This window comes from Salmo salar, chromosome ssa04 (genome assembly GCF_905237065.1).
Source record: "Salmo salar chromosome ssa04, Ssal_v3.1, whole genome shotgun sequence".
NCBI lineage: Eukaryota > Metazoa > Chordata > Actinopteri > Salmoniformes > Salmonidae > Salmo > Salmo salar.
Window position 1 is genome coordinate 52,005,713 of NC_059445.1, and position 22,367 is coordinate 52,028,079.

At 41.0% G+C, this 22,367-nt stretch overlaps 2 protein-coding genes and 1 long non-coding RNA gene across 6 annotated transcripts in view; 2 read left to right on the top strand and 1 right to left on the bottom strand.

Moving 5' to 3' along the window:
- The first annotated feature begins 1,329 nt into the window (after positions 1–1,329).
- LOC106603603 (acetylcholine receptor subunit gamma-like) lies at positions 1,330–15,484 on the top strand. 2 transcript variants are annotated; one of them, XM_014197487.2, is made up of 11 exons: positions 1,331–1,735; positions 4,022–4,155; positions 4,479–4,523; positions 4,744–4,853; positions 5,016–5,275; positions 7,977–8,177; positions 9,244–9,358; positions 9,575–9,689; positions 12,624–12,825; positions 14,697–14,830; positions 15,087–15,484. In XM_014197487.2, exons 1-11 carry the CDS (start codon positions 1,666–1,668, stop codon positions 15,252–15,254), a joined length of 1,554 nt encoding a protein of 517 aa, XP_014052962.2. In that variant the 5' UTR covers positions 1,331–1,665; the 3' UTR covers positions 15,255–15,484. The 2 variants fall into 2 exon arrangements, 1 of the variants encoding a protein (XP_014052962.2); XR_006769640.1 differs by lacking the exon at positions 15,087–15,484 and having other exon boundaries at positions 1,330–1,735; positions 12,624–14,494.
- Positions 14,828–20,609, bottom strand: LOC106603605 (uncharacterized). Of its 2 annotated transcripts, none has more exons than XR_001328445.2 (3): positions 20,222–20,609; positions 18,599–18,635; positions 14,828–15,222 (listed from the first exon to the last, which is right to left on the bottom strand). It is a non-coding gene; the product is annotated as an uncharacterized lncRNA (long non-coding RNA). The 2 variants fall into 2 exon arrangements; XR_001328446.2 differs by having other exon boundaries at positions 19,987–20,263.
- The window catches only part of LOC106603602 (phospholipase D2), a 34,871-nt gene continuing 32,343 nt past the window's right edge, over positions 19,840–22,367 (top strand). Inside the window, exons 1-2 of one of the 2 annotated variants that reach the window (XM_014197485.2) lie at positions 19,840–19,934; positions 20,040–20,119. The gene's annotated coding sequence lies outside the window, so the exon portion shown is untranslated. Of the gene's footprint in view, positions 19,935–20,039; positions 20,267–22,367 lie in introns of those variants that run through there. The other variant, XM_014197486.2, reaches the window with a different exon arrangement.

Below are 22,367 nucleotides of genomic sequence, written 5' to 3' on the forward strand. Positions count from 1 at the left end.
AGGCCACCGTAGGCAGACCTGGCTCTCAAGAGAAGACAGGCTATGTGCCCACTGCCCACAAAATGAGATGGAAACTGATCTGCACTTCCTAACCTCCTGCCAAATGTATGACCATATTAGAGACACATATTTCCCTCAGATTACACAGATCCACAAAGAATTCGAAAACAACCCAATGTTGATACTCTCATATGAAATATCACAGTGTGCCATCACAGCAGCAAGATTTGTGACCTGTTGCCACTAGAAAAGTGCAACCAGTGAAGAACAAACACCATTGTAAATACAACCCATATTTATGTTTCTTTATTTTCCCTTTTGTACTTTAACTATTTGCACATCGTTACAACACTGTATATAGACATAATGACATTCGAAATGTCTTTCTTATTTTGGAACTTCTGTGAGTGTAATGTTTACTGTTCAGTTTTATTGTTTATTTTACTTTACTTGCTTTGGCAATGTTAACATATGTTTCCCATGCCAATAAAGCCCTTGAATTGAATTGTTAAAATCGGGTTCAAGTCCGGGCTCTGGCTGGGCCACTCAAAGACAATCAGAGACTTGTCCCGAAGCCACTCCTGCGTTGACTTGGCTGTGTTCTTAGGGTCGTTGTCCTGTTGGAAGGTGAACCTTCACCCCAGTCTGAGATCCTGAGCGCTCTGGAGCAGGTTTTCATCAAGGATCTCTCTGTACTTTGCTCCTTTCATCTTTCCCTCGATCCTGACTAGTCTCCCAGTCCCTGCTGCTGAAAAACATCCCCACAGCATGATGCTGCCACCACCATGCTTCACCGTAGGGATGATACCATGTTTCCTCCAGACGTGACACTTGACATTCAGGCCAAAGAGTTCAATCTTGTTTTCATCAGACCAGAGAATCTTGTTTCCCATGGTCTGAGAGTCCTTTTGGTGCCTTTTGGCAAAATCCAAGCAGGCTGTCATGTGCCTTTTACTAAGGAGTAGCTTCTGTCTGGCCACTCTACCATAAAAGCTTGATTGAAGCTCTTAAAGAGACAGTGTAGAATGTTCAATATAATGCATCTCAATAGGTAGTGCTTTTACACAATGTAGAAACCTAAAATTCCACAAATGACTTTGTAATTTCCATGACAGGTTTTTGTATCAACATTTCAGCTTTGTACAATTAACAAATGTATTTACAGGGTTAAATGTGAGTTTCTAGAGCACAACATGTGCTTCAAAAGTATCTAGAATTCATATAGCCCAATATGCTAGGCTATATCTCAATCAGTACTTTGTTATTCTGGTGCGCTTAGATTTTATGTTTTGCGCTTGACTTTAAATTGGGAGCACCAGTGGTATCATTGAGCCCTGCACGCACGTTTTCAGTTGTGTTTTCAGGCCTATTCATAGTTTGAAACTCGCTGACATGTCAAACAGAAACATTACCTTCATAATCTGTGTCGTTGTCATCACCACCCAATAGCATAATGATAATTATTATGGACGACCAGAATATCGACAGAATTTAGCGGTTTCCGGCTGCTGTGTAACCCGAGCCGTGGGTGTAGCGACAGCTGGAGAAGCGAGGCAAGGGGCAGCGGGATAAGGCAGGCTACGAGCCTTTCGGAAATAACCTCTAGCTTTCTCTTTGTACTTTACTCAAATCTGGAACTGTAAGTAAAGATCGGTTAACTTTGCGATGGCAACGCACTCCCTTTGGACTTGTTTGGTTGCAACTGTAGGCTTACTCTGGGGTGTGACAGTACTGGGTAAGTGTTTATATTGATAGGTTTTTCACGGTCAGGAACACTGTTCTTGGCAGTTGCACCTCTCGGTGTAGACTATTCATCAGTGGTGTAAAGTACTTTAGTAAAAATACTTTAAAGTACTACTTACGTAGTTTTTGGGGGTATCTGTACTTTACTATATTTTTGACAACTTTTACTTCACTACATTCCTAAAGAAAATAATGTACTTTTTACTCCATACATTTTCCCTGACACCCTCGTTACATTTTGAATGCTTAAGAGGACAGGAAAATGGTCAAATTCACGCACTTAACAAGAAAACGTGTACAGTGGTCATCTGTACTGCCTCTGATCTGGCTGAATCACTAAACACGTGTGCCATTATTCATGGTGTTCTGTCCTTGAGCTGTTCTTGTCTATTCATGTTCTGTATTATGTCAAGTTTCATGTTTTGTGTGGACTCCAGGAAGAGTAGTTGCTACTTTCGCAACAGCATTTTATTTATTTGTATCATTACAACACACATGTTGTTTCTATTGTTCCTGCGAGGCAGGTGGCATTTTCTTTTTATAGGCGCTGCGAAAACGTCTTAAACATTGTTACAACTTTTGGTGTTAAAGGCGCTACGTGGTCAATTTGATGTCTGCATTGGCCATGCAGGATTTATGGTGATATGGCCTCTGCAGACGTCAGGGCATTCATTCTTCTTGCGCTTCGCGGAGCAGCGCAGAGCTGTTGTGAAGGAAGTGAGTTTGTGTTTATAGAGGACCTCCCCCACTCACCCATCAACCAATTATTTCAATGCTGAGGGAGCCCTCGGCATTGTTACACATTTTCAGAGGCGCATGGCTATGCGTTACGGAGCTCAATTTGGCCTCTGGAGGCTTCGCAATTGGGTCACACAATCCATATGGCGCCTCCGACCATATTTTCAGATCAAGTATAAACGGTCTCTTACAGAGTTTACACATCCAATAAACTGCACCACACCACTAGTGATTCAGGGCTAATCTCTATAGCCATCCAGCTAATTACACGCAACTGGCTAAACAAAAAGACAAGACCTGAAATGTTGGGAGTCCGTTTCCCGGTGCTTGACACAGGAGCTCAGCCAAGATGGCATGATGTAAAAAGGTTGCACCGTTTTCCCACCCGAGTCTCCTCATTGCCCCACAGCAAAATGATCCTACATTTAGGCTATTGTTTATATGTGTATTTCATACTATGTTGAGGTCAATATCAGAGTATAATGCTGGTATGGATGTCAACCCCAACACATGTTCATGTCATCGTCATTAATCAACTGCATTACAGTTAAACTACTTTGACTACCACCACCTACTTCTGTATGCTAGCTATGCTACCGGTTTATATGAATAGGGCCAACTTCTAAATGTTATGCAGCGAAAACAGCCAAATATATCCAAATCAGATTTTAGTGACCACATTGTGGGCCTGTTACAATACATCAATCATGACAGATTTGACATATCTGCCAATCCAGCATCCTTCTATCCCATGGTCTGCATTCCATCGACCTTTTTACCACATCTATCCCCATAACCTCCCAGATATCTTTCCAGGAGTTCACTCATTATCGTGTCTTTGAAATCCCTACACAAAGTATCATAAAGATGTTTTTTATTTGTGAACCTGTTTGTCAAAGTTCTCCAAGTTTGTTGTCAAGGAAGTGAATTTGTGTTTATACAGGATATACCTCCCCCACCTACTGTACACTAATCATGTCAATGCAGATCTATGCGGAGACCTCCTCATTGTTAAATATGGGAGGCGCATGGCATCGCCACCGCAAGCCTCTGGAGGCTCTGCAATTGCTTCACACACTCCATATGGAGCCTCTGATCCACATTGCCAGATCAAGATAAATTGGCTTTTATGGTTGACACAGGGTGGCTCTAGCCTTGTGGGGGCCCTAAGTGAGATTTGGTTGGGGGGATTTCGAACTTGTACCTTGTGTATTATATTCTAACTCTCAACAGTAAGTTGAGACACCCGACTGAGTTCCTAAAAACCACCCTAGCGGCCAGGGGCCCTAAGCGACTGCTTATGTCGATTATGCCTGGAGCCAGCCGTGGGTTGACATGCCTAGATGTTAATAATGTCAATTGAAAATGGTTCATTGGGTGCTTTTAGCAAATCGGTCACTGATTACTCAAGTTCCTTTGGCCTTTCAAGTGTTGAATCCTTTGAAATGGTATGCTTTATAGTCCCTATGGGTTTTATGCCACACATATTTCATAATATCATGGTTCTCTCTCTACCTACCTTCCTTCCTTCCTGGTGCAGTGCGTTGTAATGAGGAGTCTAAGCTGATTGGGGACCTGTTCAGAGGCTACAACAAGAACATCCGTCCAGCAGCACACCCCACAGATAAGGTGGAGGTGCAGGTCAAGCTGATTCTCACCAACCTCATCTCCCTGGTGAGAGACAGACCACACCTGCTGCAGCATAACAAAACCATACAACACACATACATTAGATGCCAGTACAAAAATGTATGCACTCACTACTGTAAGTCACTCTGGATAAGAGCGTCTGCTAAATGACTCAAATGTAAAACCAAACATATTACACACATCACACTGCTGCACCCCAACAACACAATACACATTCTGTAGGGATGACATACTATCTAAACAGTTCTGTACTTCAACCATGCAGGGGGCACTACAGTACTATCACATATCAAACTGAAATGGACAAACGTTTTCATCAGACAATCATATTATCTCCTCTGTTACAGAATGAAAAGGAAGAGACTCTCACAACTAATGTCTGGATTGAGATTGTGAGTGTTTCTCTCACCAATCTCTTTTATATCTTATCAATTCATTTATAATTTGTTTCTTGCATACTTTGACTAGATTCTCAGTTTTCTCCTTTCTCCTACTTTTGAGTTTTTTTCCATCTCTCTCAATGCTCTCTTCTCCCTCACTCGTCTGTTTTCTCCTCCGTTCCTCCCCCTCTCTCGTCTCTCCTCTGCCTGTACCCTCCCCTCCCTCCCACAGCAATGGAATGATATTCGCCTAGCCTGGAACACCTCTGAGTATTTTGGCATTGAAGTTATCCGTGTGCCTTACAACACAGTATGGCTCCCTGACATCGTCCTTGAGAATAAGTGAGCCAGTAGAGGGCTTTCATCTTTTTCCTCATTCTGATTTCCCCCCTTTTGTGGCTCTGTTTTGCTTTGTTTTGAGCAATGGAGTCTTGAACTCTTCTCATCGCACCCTACCCTTTCCTTCCACCTCCTTTCTTCCCCTCCTCTCTTCCTCCTCTGCAGCATTGATGGCAAGTTTGATGTGGCCTACTATGCCAATGTGTTGATCTACTCCAGTGGCTACATGTACTGGCTGCCTCCAGCGATCTACCGCAGCACCTGTGCCATAGAGATCACCTACTTCCCCTTTGACTACCAGAACTGCACCTTAGTCTTCAGGTCCCAGACATACAGTGCAAATGAGTTGGAAATCATACTGGCTGTTGACGCAGAGACCAACAAGCCTATTGAGTGGGTGGACATTGATCCCGAGGCCTTCACTGGTAATACACACACTAATGTTGCAACGTCTTGTTTTTATGGTTTTCCAAATCAAATCGTATTTGTCACATGCGCCGAATAGAACAGGTGTAGACCTTACCATGAAATGCTTACTTACAAGCCCTTAACCAACAATGCAGTTAAGAAAATATTTACTAAATAAAGTACTTTTTTTATGTTTGTGGTGGTAAATAGACGGTACTCTACCTCAGGCGAGCAATACCTCGAGACTACCTTAATATTAGACATCGTGGACCAGCTGTTCTTGACAAAAAGACACCCCCCCCACCCCTCGTCTTACCGGACGTAGCTGTTCTGTCCTGCCAATGCACGGAAAACCCAGCCAACTGTATATCATCTGTGTCTTCGTTCAGCCACTCAGTGAAACATAAGATATTACCGTTTTTAATGTCCCAGTGGTAGGATAGTCTTGAACAGTTTATTCTCCAGTGATTGCACGTTGGCCAATAGAACAGATGGTATAGGCGTGTTACCCACTCACCGATGAATTCTCACAAGGCACCCTGATCTGCGCCCCCTGTATTTTCTTATTTTCTTCATGCGAATGACGAGAATTTGGGCCTTATCCTGGAGCAACATTATATCCTTCGCGTCAAACTCATTAAAGAAAAACTCTTTGTCCAGTTCGAGGTGAGTAATCGCTGTTCTGATATCCAGTTACAAACAATACAGAAAAATACACAAAATAGCACAATTGGTTAGGAGGCTGTAAAACGGCAGCCATCTCCTCTGGCGCCATTCTTTAAATAAAATCTATTTCAAAATCTACCTCCCCCAAATAGTTTCCCACCACTACTCAGGTCCTGCATGTGTGACACAAATACTGAATATACAACTTTGTAGTTTCTCAAAATCAATATGTACGACTCCAACACCTTCATAAAGTTTGCTGAGGATATGACGGTGGTAGGGCTGATCACCGACGACGATGAGGCAGCCTATAGGGAGAAGGTCAGAGACCTGGCAGTGTGGTGCCAGGACAACAACCTCTTCCTCAATGTCAGCAAGACAAACGAGCTGATTGTGGACTACAGGAAAGGAGGTGCGAACACGCCCCCATCCACATCGGGGCTGTAGAGGAGCGGGTTGAAAGCTTCAAGTTCCTCGGTGTCCACATTACTAAGGAATTATCATGGTCCACTCACCAACACAGTCGTGAAGAGGGCATGACAATGCCTCTTCCCCCTAGGGAGGCTGAAAAGATTTGGCATGGGCCCTCAGATCCTCAGTTCTACAGCTACACCATTGAATGGCTGCATCACCGCTTGGTATGGCAATTGCAAGGCATCCGATCGCAAGGCACTACAGAAGTTGGTGTGTATGGCCCAGTATATCACTGGGGCCAAGCTCCCTGCCATCCAGGACCTCTATACCAGGCGGTGTCAGAGGAAGGCCCAAAAAATTGTCAAAGACTCCTTCCAACCAAGCCGCAGACTGTTCTCTCTTCTACCGCACGACAAGCGGTACCAGTGCACCAAGTCTGGAACCAACAGGACGTAAACAGCTTCTAACCCCAAGCCATTAGACTGCTAAATAGATCATCAAATGGCTACCCTGACTACCTGCGTTGACCCTTTTTTGCACTAACTCTCTTGCACCGACTCTATGCAAACACACTGGACTCTACTCACACACTAACCCATACTTACGCTTACATCCCAACACACACACACATACTGACGCAACACACACTCACCAAGTACGCTGCTGCTACAGTTTTATCTATCCTGTTGCCTAGTCACTTTACCTATATGTACCCAGCTACCTCAATTACCTCGTACACCTGCACATCGACTCGGTACTGGTACTCCTTGTATAGAGCCATGTTATATTTACTCATTATTGTTATTCGTTATTCACTGTGTATTTATTCCTCATGTCACTTTATATTTGACTTTTTTTTCTTTATCTGAAGTACATTGTTGGAAAAGGACCTGTAAGTTAGCATTTCATTGTTAGTTGTGGTGGAATTATTCTAATCAAAGAGACTTTTAGATTTCCTCGAAACAATTGAACTTTATTATTTAATGACTGCAGTAATGGAACGTTAACAATCACCTAATGGTGTAGTGTTAAAGCCCAAATAAACATGATTCAGTTACAACTATTTATAGACTTCCTGAGTCCTTGTGACAAGGAACAGAAATGATACAAAAGGTACATTGTGCTCTCATGCAACAGACATCAAGATTTACATGGCGCCAAATATCTGTCTGTAGTTCATTTACTGCTTGTTTATACAGAAATACTAATGCAACCTAGAATACTAAATCCTTTCCTGAAATAAACTGGACATTGGTTCTCCCTCTTACCGATAGACAGGCACACAGACACTAATCATGGAATGGAATGCAGTCTTTAAGTTCTCACCAAGCCATCGTAAATCTGTCAGTTAAATCTGAGGATTCTCTCTCTTCACACACGAGAGCTAAGAACCCTATTCTGTTGCCTCTAGAAAAAACAGTGTGAATGTTTTAATATAGGAATACATTCTAATATAAAAGTCATGTGATTAACATATTGTAATTCTATGACATCGTCTAAACCTGTTGACGAAGCATGTGACAAATAACATTTGATTTGATTAACAGTTATCTGTAAACAATTGACAACCCATCAACAGGTCAAATCCTAATGAAATGGCTTCTATTGATCCCAGTGTGTCTGTTTCCACCCTGTTAGAGAACGGTGAGTGGGCCATAAAGCACCGGCCAGCCAGGAAGCTGATCAACTCACGCTACAGTCCTGATGACCTGGAGTACCAGGAAATCTCCTTCAACCTGGTCATCCAGAGAAAACCTCTATTCTACATCATCAACATTATCCTGCCCTGCTCACTCATCTCCTCCCTGGTCGTCCTGGCCTACTTCCTACCTGCACAGGGTAGGTTGCAACACTGCTGCTGATTGGTCAGTGGTGTAATGGGTGTAACTTAGGGATACAGGAAGATGATACAGTATGCCATCAACAACTGATGTTAGCAGTTGTCTGTTAGTGTTACTAGTGTTGTTTTGTATAATGACTATTAAATGAAATGATTTATATTTAAAGCAGCTATCAGCAGTTGAAACAATAACAAAGCGTCCTCCCTGCCCCCTATTCAGTAAAAAGCTGAGGGATGAGGCTAGAGAAATATAACCACTCAAATTCATAAAACAGCGCTATGGATGCAACGACTGACCATCCATGATATCAGAATTATATGTTCGGAGGTTTTTAATGTTCGGAGGTTATGTAGTGTTTTACATTTACTTTGTTTACAAACATTGAAGTAAAACAAGTTTATATTTTGGATTCTGATGGGGTACGAATGCTTATGAGGCGTTAATAAGTTATATTCTTCAAGAATCAATGGGTACGTATCATTAATTTATACGTCCAAAAATGGATGTAGCAACTGCAGATTGCCCCTTTATGCTCTAACATAGATTATGGTTTTGAGTTTCCAACTAGAGAATGTTGTTGGATTCTGTTTGCCTGCGCAAGACAAGATCAATAGGTTTCTGCATTCCAACTAAAACACTTGGAAGCACTCTCATGTTACGTCTGGAATTGCTCGAGTATAGGGGATCTCAGGGATCATCAACTAGAGTTTTTCTTGAGCGGATGGTCAGGGGGCCGGAACATTATTACAAATCATTTGTAGACTACAAATTGACCACAAGAAACCCAAACAGATAATGTGACTAAAACATAACTTCAAACCTTGCTTAGGCTACATTTGTTTATGATCACATCTCTTTATTATCCTTGGGAATAGGCCGACTTGGGATCAGATTTCCAAAATGTTTATCACTTGGAGCTGTCCAACAACAAAATGTTTTTTTGCTCAGAAAACTTGGTGGGCCAAATAAAACCATCTGTATAGTATGTCTTGTCTATGATGATTATGGGAAAAGCATTGCACTCCCGTCTGAACCCCTCTGACTCTCTGTTGTCCCCTTCATAGCTGGGGGACAGAAGCTGACTGTGTCCATCTCTGTCCTGCTGGCTCAGACTGTCTTCCTATTTCTTATTGCTCAGAAGGTCCCTGAGACATCTCTCAATGTCCCACTCATTGGCAAGTGAGTTACAATGTACCTGGGTGTGTTTGTATGATGATTCTGTGTGAGACTCCATATAATAGTCACTGCATTCCTTTCTCAGCTTCAAATGTATGCCCTCATTAATGGGATTCTTCTTCAGTCTCTTTCTTATTGCCTTCCTCCATACATTTCTGTTACTCCATAAGAGAGCCAAATCCCCTCTGCATCAACATCGGTCTGTTCTTCTCTTCCCAGGTACCTGATCTTTGTCATGTCTGTGACCACGCTCATCGCCACCAACCAAATCGTGGTGCTCAACATGTCCCTCCGTAGTCCCAATACCCACACCATGTCCCACACTATCAAGCACGTATGTATACATTGAAAAGCAAAATGATTTGTTTAACCACAAATGGGTGCTAAGTGGCATAAAGAAATCCAGGTCCAGTACTTGTGTGGGTTTGAAAGTTAAGTACTTTATTGCGTAGGCCAAGTCATGATTAAAATGCAGTGCATTCTGAAAGTATTCAGACCCCATAACTTTTTCCACATTATGCATTTATGGATATTATATATATTTTTTCACAGAAATACCTGATTTACATAAGTATTCAGACCCTTTGCTATCAGACTTGAAATTGAGCTCAGGTGCATCCTGTTTCCATTGACCATTTGGAAAGGCATACATACACCTTTCTATATAAGATCCGTATAGCTCAGACAGGATTGTGTCGAGGCACAGACCTGGGGAAGGGTACCAAAAAATGGCTGCAGCATTGAAGAACACAGTGGCCTCCATTATTCTTAAATGGAAGAAGTTTGAAACCACCAAGACTTTTCCTAGAGCTGGCTGCCCGGCCAAACTGAGCAATCCGGGAAGAAGGGCCTTGGTCTGGGAGGTGACCGAGAACCCGATGGTCATTCTGACAGAGCCCTGTGGAGATGGGAGAACCTTTCAGAAGGGCAACCATCTCTGCAGCACTCCACCAATCAGGCTTTATGGTAGAGTGGCCAGACGGAAGCCACTCCTCAGTAAAAGGCACATGACAGCCCGCTTGGAGTTTGCCAAAAGGCACCTAAAGGACTCTCAGACCATGAGAAACAAGATTCTCCGGTCTGATGAAACCAAGATTGAACTCTTTGGCCTGAATGCCAATCATCACGTCTGGAGGAAACCTGGCACCATCCCTACGGTGAAGCATGGTGGTGGCAGCATCATGCTGTGGGGATGTTTTTCAGCGGCAGGGACTGGGAGACCAGTCAGGATCGAGGGAAAGATGAACGGAGCAAAGTACAGAGATCCTTAATGAAAACCTCCTCCAGAGCGCTCAGGACTGGGGCGAAGGTTCACCTTCCAACAGGACAACGACCCTAAGCACACAGCCAAGACAATGCAGGAGTGGCTTCGGGACAAGTCTCTGAATGTCCTTGAGTGGCCCAACCAGAGCCTGGATTGAACCTGATCGAACAGCTCTGGGGAGACCTGAAAATAGCTATGCAGCGACGCTCCCCATCCAACCTGACAGAGCTTTCGAGGATCTGCAGAGAAGAATGGGAGAAACTACCCAAATAAAGGTGTACCAAGCTTGTAGTGTCAACCTACAAGAAGAGTCAAGGTTGTAATAGCTGCCAAAGGGGCTTCAAAGTACTAAAGGGTCTGAATATTTATGTAAATGTGATATCAGTTATTTTTTTTGTCTAAAAATCAGTTTTTGCTTTGTCATTATGGGGTAGTGTGTGTAGATTGATGAGGGGAAAAAATAATGTTGTCCATTTTAGAATAAGGGTGTAACGTAACAAAATGTGGAAAAAGTCAAGGGGTCTGAATACTTTCTGAATGCACTGTACACAACACATATTGGCTAACAGTTGTTTGTTCACCTGTACCTAATTGCTAATAATCCATCCGCAAACGCGATAAAGTGAAAATCTTTCATCCGCAACCAACCCTAACCCCCAAATATAGAAAATGCACTGTACAGTCAGATAGCAGAATAATTTTTTGGCAGGCCTTTTTAAATTGGCATATGTTTCTGCTTATAATTTTCTACATTTTGGTCGGCTATTTGTTAATCCACTTGTCTATAATTAGATACAGGTGGCTTCTCTTCTGTACTTGTTGACCTAGAAGAATAAATATACCCCATGCTCACCAGAATAAATATACCCCATGCTCACCAGAATAAATATACCCCATGCTCACCAGAATAAATATACCCCATGCTCACCAGAATAAATATACCCCATTGCTCACCAGAATAAATATACCCCATTGCTCACCAGAATAAATATACCCCATTGCTCACCAGAATAAATATACCCCATTGCTCACCAGAATAAATATACCCCATTGCTCACCAGAATAAATATACCCCATTGCTCACCAGAATAAATATACCCCATGCTCACCAGAATAAATATACCCCATGCTCACCAGAATAAATATACCCCATGCTCACCAGAATAAATATACCCCATTGCTCACCAGAATAAATATACCCCATTGCTCACCAGAATAAATATACCCCATTGCTCACCAGAATAAATATACCCCATTGCTCACCAGAATAAATATACCCCATTGCTCACCAGAATAAATATACCCCATTGCTCACCAGAATAAATATACCCCATTGCTCACCAGAATAAATCGATAGAATGAATGCTTCAAATCAGTTGACATGCTAAAGCTCTCTTTCATCTCTGCTTCTCTCATGCTGCAAAGACATGTATTATTAGGGACCAGGGAGAAAATGCAATTTAAAAAAAATCTGTTTAAGGAAATGAAAAGCTGTTAAAATGACCCAACATGTTTTTGATACAATATGCATCCAAGCAGAAATGAAATTTTATGTGGTTGAAATACTATCAGCTTTTATGATGCTTATAAAGATAGCACCTTTACAGACTGTTCTGGTCCTTCTATTTATTTTCAACTCTCCATTTCACAGCTTTTCTCTTACTGAATTAAACTCCGATATTGTCTTTTTTGCCTCAGTGCATCAATGTTAACTTTTTCTGCCTAAATTCCCAAAAGCATTTGGCAATTGCCGTGTATTTAGCACGCTACAGTTAGGCCCTAAAGCTTAGGCTAAATACTAACGTCAGATAAAAATAATGAAAGAAAAACCTCAGTGTAGCCTATAGATATGAATTGCACAAGAATTATTTTTAAAAAAAAATGACGCATTGTTTTCTCTTCATTCAATACTATAATGATCCGATATGACATAAGATCCTACTTTGTCAGAATGAATATTCAACTTTTTTGTTGCCTATTCCACCTTTCCTCTCCCCTGTTTAGCTCTTCCTGGAGCTTGTTCCTCAATTCCTGGGCATGGCCCCTCTGGTGGATAATGCAGAGGCGGAAGTGAACGGAGGGAGGGAGCGACGGCGTAGCTCGTTCGGCCTGATGCAGAGAGCGGAGGAGTATGTGCTGAAACAACCACGCAGCGAGATGATGTTTGATAAACAGAGAGAGAGGCACGGCCTCACACGATCATTTGGTAAGATGAGTGGATTAGAGTGGAAATCTGAGAACCAACCCTAACCCAAAAAAATGCATGGTAGGCTAGAGATGGCAGAATTTTTGGGGAAGATCTTTTTGCCTGATTTTTAGATATGTTTCTGCTAATAATTTCCGACATTATGGTAGGCTATTTGTTAGTCAACTTGTCTATAATTAGATACAGGTGGCTTCTCTTCTGTCATTATGTTGCCCGAAGACTAAATAAACCCTTGCTCACCAGAATGTTATAAATCGATAGAATGAATGCTTCAATCTAGTTGACTTCGGTAAAGTTGTCTCTGTCATCTCTGCTTCTTTCATGGAGCAAAGAAGTTTAGAGATCGGGGAGAAAATGCAATAACTCAAAAATCAGGAAAGATTTTCTGTGCAACATTTCCAAATGACATCAGTTTACCCGGTTGTAAGGGAAGCTGTGAAAACGAGCCAACATGTTTCTGATAAGATTTCAGTTCGGCTTGGATGCATATTTTGTGGTTGAAATACTATCAGCTTTTATGTTGCTGATAAAGATGGGTACAGTTTAGAGGTGCTAACTGTGCATTTGCATTCTCTCAAGATGAAAAAAATGTCTCCACTCCTGTTCAAAATTTTGCCTACATAATTTTACTGCAAGAAATGCTTAATTTTCCAGGAGTTAATATTAAGGCTATGTGAGAGGTTATAGACCTACAGTCAGTGCCCAGATTTCAGTTTCCATTTAACCCTTCTGAACAGTAGGCTACAGTTCCCTCAATATGAACTTTTTCTGCCCCTTCCCAAATGCATTTAGCGTGTTGGCTATTTGGCGCATGTACAGTTAGGCCCTAAAGTTTAGGCTTATGCACTAATGCAGATAGCCTAAAATTATGAAAGAAAAACCTCAATGTAGCTTAAGATGTACACATTGCACAAGAATAATACATTTATGGATTTTTTTAAGGTATTGTCTTTATTCAACCCGCCCGCGACCAACCCGCCCTTCATCCACACAATATTTCATGACCCTCAACCCGCCCGCCCTGCGGATATAACCACGGGGACTGCGGTTTATGAGTCAACCCGCGCATCACTAGGGCACGCATATCCAGATTAGTGACCAGAAAGAACTTGTTTCAAGCCACATTCATCATCCATATAAAATACAGTTTAGCAATCTACTACTGACTTATCTTTGCCAGAACAATTGTCTACCTGGCGATTTGATTGATCATTTTCATATTTCAGATAGGCCTAGCGTGGGTGGCTACTGGCTATATGTCTAAAGATAAGCAGCTGTAACATCGCACTGCCATCAATATTATGGGACAAATATGTAACATATTCTGGTGAAATTCTTATATTTGTGAGGAAGAAGAGGGCTATCTGGCTGGCGATGAGCGCTTTGCAGGCAGGCATGATAGTGGCCACAAATAGAGTTGGATATATTAATGGTAGGCTACAATCTTCTATTTTGACTGGTATTGTCTTGGTCATTATTAATAAGTGCAGAATTTGAGTTCAAAATAATTTACTAATCAGATTGTTCTGCTGTCCCTTCTTGTAATAATTGCTCAACGAGTCTGTCACCGCGGCTGCGGGAACCATTCTTTTGGGGTGCCCTTTTTTTGTTGTTGAGCATGTGCCCCCCCCAAAAAGGTCTGCGGACAGCCCTGCTTTGAGATGTAGTAGTAAGTAGTTATGTTTATTATCCAGCAAGCCACTTTTTTGAATAGATGTCTGGGTTAATTTGAATTGGTTTTAAAAAGCATTTGGTTGTATTTGTTCTTGTAAATAAGTAGCACAATCAATAGGAAAAGGAGGATAAAGATTAGTACTGTGGTACATCACCAGCATATGTGTAGGTGACTGTATGTCTCTGCTACCCTCTAGTGGATGGTATTGATGTGAGCACCACAGCCAGCCTGTACAAGAGCCTCGCCCAAGCTGCTCCTGAGATCAAGGAATGTGTGGATGCCTGTAACTTTATCGCTGAGAGCACAAAGCAAGCAAATGACATTGGATCAGTAAGTATTGCTTTTATTCTGGGGATGTAGGTCAGGTTATGGGTCAATTTCAATTCATTCTGTTCAGGCCCATATTCACAAAGCGTGCTGATCTAGGATCATGCTCTTATGATAAAATAAGTGATTATGATTTTAAAAGGCCTACACTGAGACACTTTGAATACAGGCCCATGATGAGCTGAGGGTTAAGAAATCCTGATAGAACAGTGTGGGTTCTTGTCTCCCCACTTCTGGCTCACCATTAACTGTCCCATAGGAAATGGAGAGTTGGGTATTGATCGGGAAGATGATTGACAAGGTGTGTTTCTGGGTGGCCATGGCCCTCTTCTCCATCGGAACTGTCGCCATATTCCTCACGGGACATTTTAACTCAGTCCCAGAGTTTCCATTCCCTGGGGAAAACAAACGATACCTCCCCAGTTAGGAGGACAAGGCAACGCCCCTTCTCTTAACTTGGTCACAGATTATATGGATTATTGAGACTTAAGTTGTCTTGCTCATTTCTTCATTAACAGTGCATCCGGAAAGTATTCAGACCCCTTGACTTTTTCCACATTTTTTTATATTACAGCCTTATTCTAAAATGTCTTAAATTGTTTTTTCCCCATCAATCTACACACAATACCCCATAATGACAAAGCAAAAACAGGTTTTTAGAAATGTGTATTTAACCTTTATTTAACTTTATTTAAAATATCACATTTACATAAGTATTCATACCCTTTACTCATTACTTTGTTGAAGCACCTTTGGCAGCGATTATAGCCTTGAGTCTTGTTGGGTATGACGCTACAACCTTGGCACATCTGTAGGGAGTTTCTCACATTCTTCGCTGCAGATCCTCTCAAGCTCTGTCAGGTTGGATGGGGAGCGTTGCTGCACAGCTATTTTCAGGTCTCTCCAAAGATGTTTGATCGGGTTCAAGTCCAGGCTCTGGCTAGGCCAATCAAGTACATTCAGAGATTTGTCCCGAAGCCACTCCTGCGTTGTCTTGGCTGCGTGCTTAGAGTAGTTGTCCTTTTAGAAGGTGAACCTTTGCCCCAGTCTGAGGTCCTGAGCGCTCTGGAGCAGGTTTTCATCAAGGATCTCTCAGTACTTTGCTCCATTCATCTTTCCCTCGATTCTGACTAGTCTGCCAGTCCCTGCCGCTGAAAAACATCCTCACAGCATGATGCTGCCACCACCATGCTTCACCGTAGGGATGGTGCCAGGTTTCCTCCAGACGTGATGCTTGGCGTTCAGGCCAAAGAGTTATCTTGTTTTACACCAGACCAGAGAATCTTGTTTCTCATGGTCTGAGAGTCCTTTAGGTGCCTTTTGGCAAACTCCAAGCGGGCTGTCATGTGCCTTTTACTGAGGAGTGGCTTCCGTCTGGCCACTCTACCATAAAGCCTGATTGGTGGAGTGCTGCAGAGATGGTTGCCCTTCTGGAAGGGTCTCCAATCTCCACAGAGGCACTCTGGAGCTCTGTCAGAGTGACCATCGGGTTCTTGGTCACCTCCTTGGCGAAGGCCCTTCTCCTCCGATTGCACAGTTTGGCCCGGCGGCCAGCTCTAGGAAGAGTCTTGGTGGTTCCAAACTCCTTCCATTTAAGAATGGAGGCCACTGTGTTCTTGGGGACCTTCAATGCTGCCAGAATTTGTTGGTACCCTTCCCCAGATCTGTGCCTCAACACAATCCTGTCTCGGAGCTGTACGGATAATTCCTTCGACCTCATTGCTTGGTTTTTGCTCTGACATGCACTGTCAACTGTGGGACCTCATATAGACAGGTGTGTGCCTTTCCAAATCATGTCCAATCAATCAAATTTGCCACAGGTGGACTCCAATCAAGTTGTAGAATCATCAAGGATGATCAATGGAAACAGATGCACCTGAACTCAATTTCAAGTCTCATAGCAAAGGGTCTGAATACTTATATTAGTAAGGTATTTCTGTTTTTTATTTTTAAAAACCTGTTTTCGCTTTGTCATTATGGGGAATTGTGTGTAGATTGATGATGGAAAAATAAATATTTAATCCATTTTAGAATAAGGCTGTAATGTCACAATGTGGAAAAGGTTAAGGGGTCAGAATACTTCCCGAATGTACTGTACTTATTACAGTCTTTTTGGCAGTAGATGACTGAAAATGGCATTGTCTTGATATCATGTCATCCTTTTTGATAAATATTTCAAACTGTGTTTTGTTTTACCCTAACCATTACACGCGTGTATTCTATTTTTTAGTAAGCCATGTCACGTGAACATGCCAAAATATCTACCAGTTTGTGGCAAAGCAGTTGTGATTTAATTCAATAAGTCTGTTGTGGGCTTTGCTTGGTTAGAACAAAATGAAGAAGCCAGATCTCTGTTTCAGCCCTCCCACTGCCTTAGCATGAGGATGCAGGTCTCCTATACCCTATAGAATTCTTGTCTTTCTTGTATCTCACTGTATGGTGATGTATATGTGACACAGGTCTTTACTGATGGATATAATGCAATTTGCAATGTAAGAAGACCATAATACTATAAGAATTTTAGATTTAGCTAGCTAGTTTATTTTACGCACGATACATTTAAATGGTTAATGAATTGTTCTGTTTAACTTCTACCAAATAATGATACAATGACACAGACACTTAATTCAAAGTTAAACTGAGGCCTTGCTTTCCTTTCTGCCCAATTGGTGCCTCATTTATAAAATGTTATATAATTAAACAATTTATTTGTGTATACAATTAAAACACCTATGCTGCTGATGTTAGCATGCACAAATCATCATGAACAATAGTTGAATATGGAGTTGTAGCATCAAGAGGATGTGTTGGATAGTCAGCAAAAACGTTGGAGATTCAAACCATTACCGGAATGTACTGTGTTTTACTTGTCCCTCTGCATCTAAGATCTTTAAAACATCTATACAAACAAATGCTGCATAATGACTGTTGTTTTATGTTGTTATTAATACTGTGAAAATTAAATAAATCATTTTTTAATCAAAAGACTTGTGATCATTGTTGAGAGGGTGCACATACAATATGTGGCTATTAAATCTTGAAATGGCAGTTTGAGATGGTTTTTAAAAATATAAGACAATGCTGAAGACGAAGGTTAATGCAGACCGCCTCCAAAAACACTGCTTGACTGATTCCAAGGCTTGGCAGGAATCATTTGTCAAGCCCTTTGGGAATCCAAGCAGAACCACCGTTTATTTTCCCAAGGATGATTAAATAGAGCAGCAGCACAGCATCCTACCACGCAACAGAACAGTTTGAAGGTAGTTTTAATATTCAAGTCAAAGTTAACATTTCTTCAACACCAGACAGCAGCAACAATTACACATGCAAGTACAGTTGTATTGCTTCATTTTGTCTACTACTGTCATGGTTACATTTTTGTTTCACTGTAGAGTATTCTTAAACTTTTGAGGCATGTAGTGTGTACGGTGAAAGTAGTCTAAGTGTTTGCCTATAGGGGGTAGTCTACATTCTACTTGATCACACCACTATAATTATGCGACTTTTGAGTGAATCAGAATAGGCTACACACCTTCAAGATCACATTTTGATGTTGCTTTAGGCTAGAAATTTGGTTTAATATAACAAAAGATTTTCTGGTCTTCATGTTGTCGATATACATTTGTTTATGTATTTAGAATATTACAATGTAATTTGAGATTAAAATGTCTTTAGGTTGAACACTTAACTTACTGCTTCTACTGGGTGTACAGGGTGCGGTCAGTCCATCTGACTCTGACCACTATGACTAGACAATGTCTGCTGACTCACCCAAATCTGTGGTCTCCATCCAAAGATCTTCTTTGTCCTCAATTGGGAGAAAATAAACATTTCAATTCAATGTCAGAGTTAATCTCTGTTCTTCAACTCCAGAGACTATGCCTCAGCACTGTGGAGTGAAAGCACTTGGACAACTCTAAATAGCTTCTGTGCATCCATCCATGTCAATGTCAAAACCCTCATGCATGCGTTTCATTTCGAAGCTTGAAAGTGAGAGAGAGCTGATAATGAATCTGACATACAAACTTTGATAAAACAAAACTGTTCTTGATTAAAAAGGGGCACATAGTGTATTTTAAACACTGACCCAATTCCCCTGCAGTAGGTACTACACGGTCCAATTCAATTATCTCTGAGTGAAAACAAAGACATTACTACCCCAAAATTGGAACATCTCATAGAGTGAAAAAGCAATAGGTAATCAAATATGCTATGTTCCCAGATGTTTAGGACTTGTCCCTACACAGCTAGGAAGGGATTTACAGCAGCTGTGGGTGTATCTTGTCTCTCTAATCATTTTAAATGTAACCTTTATTTAACTAGGCAAGTCAGTTAAGAACAAATTCTTATTCACAATGACAGCCTACCCCAGACAACGCTGGGCCAATTGTGTGCTTCCCTATGGGACTCCCAATCACAGTAATGCAGCCTGGATTGGAACCAGGGACTGCAGTGACACCTTGTGCACTGAGATGCAGTGCCTTAGACCACTGCACCACTCAGGAACCTTGTGCTCCCAACATTCCTCTGGTTTGGCTTCTGGACCAAAGCACCGGTTGAGACATGTCCCTTTTGTCTCAGTTCAACAGTACTCATTCATTTTGTGTGAATGAGGAGGAGGAAGGTCTTGAGCCAGCAAAAACAGATCTGCCATATCCTGCATATCACCTCTGTTTTGCAGCTGGTTACACTTCAAATAAAGTAATCTCTTCTATTGAGAAAATCTCAAGCAACAAAGAAGATGTTTAATAATTAAAAACCAATAAACCATATAAACCGGACCAAACTCTTATAATTTAGTTGTTGATTGTTAGTTCTCCATTTTTTATTTGAATTTTAATAGAAGAAATGGTTCGATTCCAGGCTGTATCACAACTGGCCGTAATTGGGAGTCCCATAGGGCGTCGCACAATTGGCCCAACGTCGTCCGGGTATGGCCGGTGTAGGACTTCATTGTAATTAAGAATTTGTTCTTAACTGATTTGCCTAGTTAAATAAAGGTTAACTACTGTTGTGCTGCTGACTGTACAATCTGTCTTCAACTGAAGTGCTGCTGCCTGCTACGTCAGGCACTATGCGACATTTTCTTTGACAATGGAATAGCTAGGTAATGTGAAAGAAAAATGTATACGTTGTTGATACATTGATGCAATGTTTACCTGGCCAAGTCATCGCGCACTATTGTATCATCAGACTATTTGTGTTTCTGTAGCGGATATTCTCGGTGAATGATTTCAGGAATATAGCCTACCATGCAGCCGGAAGGAACATTTTACATGTGCATGGTTTAGAGTAAGTACTGTATCGCTTTCCTTCTCTCTTTTACGTCAAAACTACTGATAAGTCTTCTAGGGCGAAGGGACTAGGAAGAAAAACGAAGCTCTTTTTACTCACGGATAATTTGACCCTCGTCTTCCTGATCTTTTCTGTGATGCTTTAGTAAGTAGCTACGCCTCTACTAAAATGAATCTCCTCTGTGATTCTATACCACTATAAAAGGGAACTATCGTGATTTAGAAATAGTTTAAAACAGCACGGATGCCGAATACTAATAAGGCCTATGCGACATTTCAACGGGATACTTTATTATAGTTTCACATGGCCAATTTCTGTCTGCTCCTTCGTTCTCCAACCTGGTATCATAGACTAGACGTAATATAGTAAATTAAAATGATCGGCCACTCATTAGTATAATATGTTATGTTTGGTATGGTTACATAAGACCAAAGGTTACTTAAAGGAGTAGTTCACTATTTTACAACTTGATGTTAAATGGATCCTCACTCTAAAAGTAGTCTATGGGCCAGGGGAAACTGTAATCCATGGTTCAGTTTTCTTTAAACAGCCACTACAAACTTCAGCCACCACAAGTTAATCAATTGAAGTGATGTGGGTATGTGAGTCAAATCGCCTTAAGTAATATAAAACTAAATATAGAGTTGATTTCAGGTGTTTTAGATATTCTTAATTTTTTTAATAAACATGCTCACATGCCCCCATCACTTCCATTGATTGTTAGCTTGTGGTGGCTAATGTTAGCTGAAGTTTGTAGTAGCTGTTTAAAGAACTGTACCATGCAATCTACTCTCTCTTGGCCCATAGACTACTTTCAGGGAGGACCCCTCTACATCAGTTTTCTTTAAGGCAAAAACAAAAGGAGGGTGAATGGGTGGGTGTATAACATGAATATCTAGCAACCCAAAGGTTGCGTGTTCAAATCTCATCACAGACAACTTTAGCATTTTAAATAATTAGCAGCTTTGCAACTACTTACTACTTTTTAGCTACTTTGCAACTACTTAACATGTCAGCTAATTTTAAGCCTTTAACCTAACTCCTAACCTTAACCACAGCAACAACTAATTGGAATTCTTAACATATCATACATATTGGAAATTCATGTCATACGAATTGTAATTTGTAACATTATATACGGTGTCCACCCACTCTGCCCAGAGTCGGTGAAAATGTGCTTTGGTGATGACATTTCACTTCCTTATGCTATTAAATACATTTTACCAAGACAAATATGGTTCTGAATCTTTCAGGGGAGTTTTCTCCAACATATCACATTATATCAAAAAGTCCGATTTCATAGCCTAATACATCCAATAATTAGCACCGAGCTCTATTGAAAGTGGAGTTTTCTCGCCGAAACTTATGAGGATTTAACATTTTGTGGTCATTGTCATCCAAGTTGTTCTGCGGGTCGCAAATGGCATAATTAGCATGACACGAGCTGAATTAAATGTTAAAAGGCTTCGTTGACATTTCACAGAGATACGCTTGTTTTTGTAAGAAGTCTTGGAAAAAGAACAGAAACTTTGCATTAATATGAACAGCGTATACTAAAATATCAAAATACATGTTATATCTCAATCTATATTTATCTTACCTCTGTTGATTTATGTCATCCTGATTTGAGAAGAAAGATGTTGAGTTCAATGGTGAGCCTGTCAGGTAGCCTTAATTCTCGGACAGCATCTAGCCTAGATGATGTGATACTATTTCTCAGATTTTTGCCACTTTTTTTTTCTCTGGTCTCCTTTGAGTTTAGTCGCCCTATTGTTGACAATCCTACAAGGGTAAAAACTCCAATAGGTTTTGAATGGATTATGATAGAGACATGAGGTTTGGACCACTGGTTTCTTAGCCCATTATCTACACAATTAACATATTATTTCACTCATTGATCAAAAGATGTTTTTGATTGGACACCTTATATCAGGGATCATCAACTAGATTTAGCTTTTTGTTTTGTTGAGCAGATAGTCAGAGGCCAGAACATAATTACAAATAATTTGTAGAATGCAAATTGTCCGCAAGAAGCCGAAACAGATATAATATTTGACAGAAACATAATAATTTAAAACCTTGCTTAGATTTATATACGATCACATGTGCCTCTTTATTATGCGTGGCAATACTTGGGAACAGATTTCCAAACTTAAAATCATTAGGAGCTGATTTCCTGGTGTTTTCAGTCTTATGTCCAACAATAAAAAATCTCAGAAAACTTGGGGGGCCAAATAAAACCTGG

Coding starts and splice junctions, on each gene's coding strand:
- LOC106603603 (XM_014197487.2), top strand. CDS start 1,666: ATGGCAACGCACTCCCTTTGGACTTGTTTGGTTGCAACTGTAGGCTTA. Junction 4,524..4,743: donor CTAATGTCTGGATTGAGATT/GTGAGTGTTTCT, acceptor TCCCTCCCACAG/CAATGGAATGATATTCGCCT. Junction 12,826..14,696: donor CGGCCTCACACGATCATTTG/GTAAGATGAGTG, acceptor GCTACCCTCTAG/TGGATGGTATTGATGTGAGC.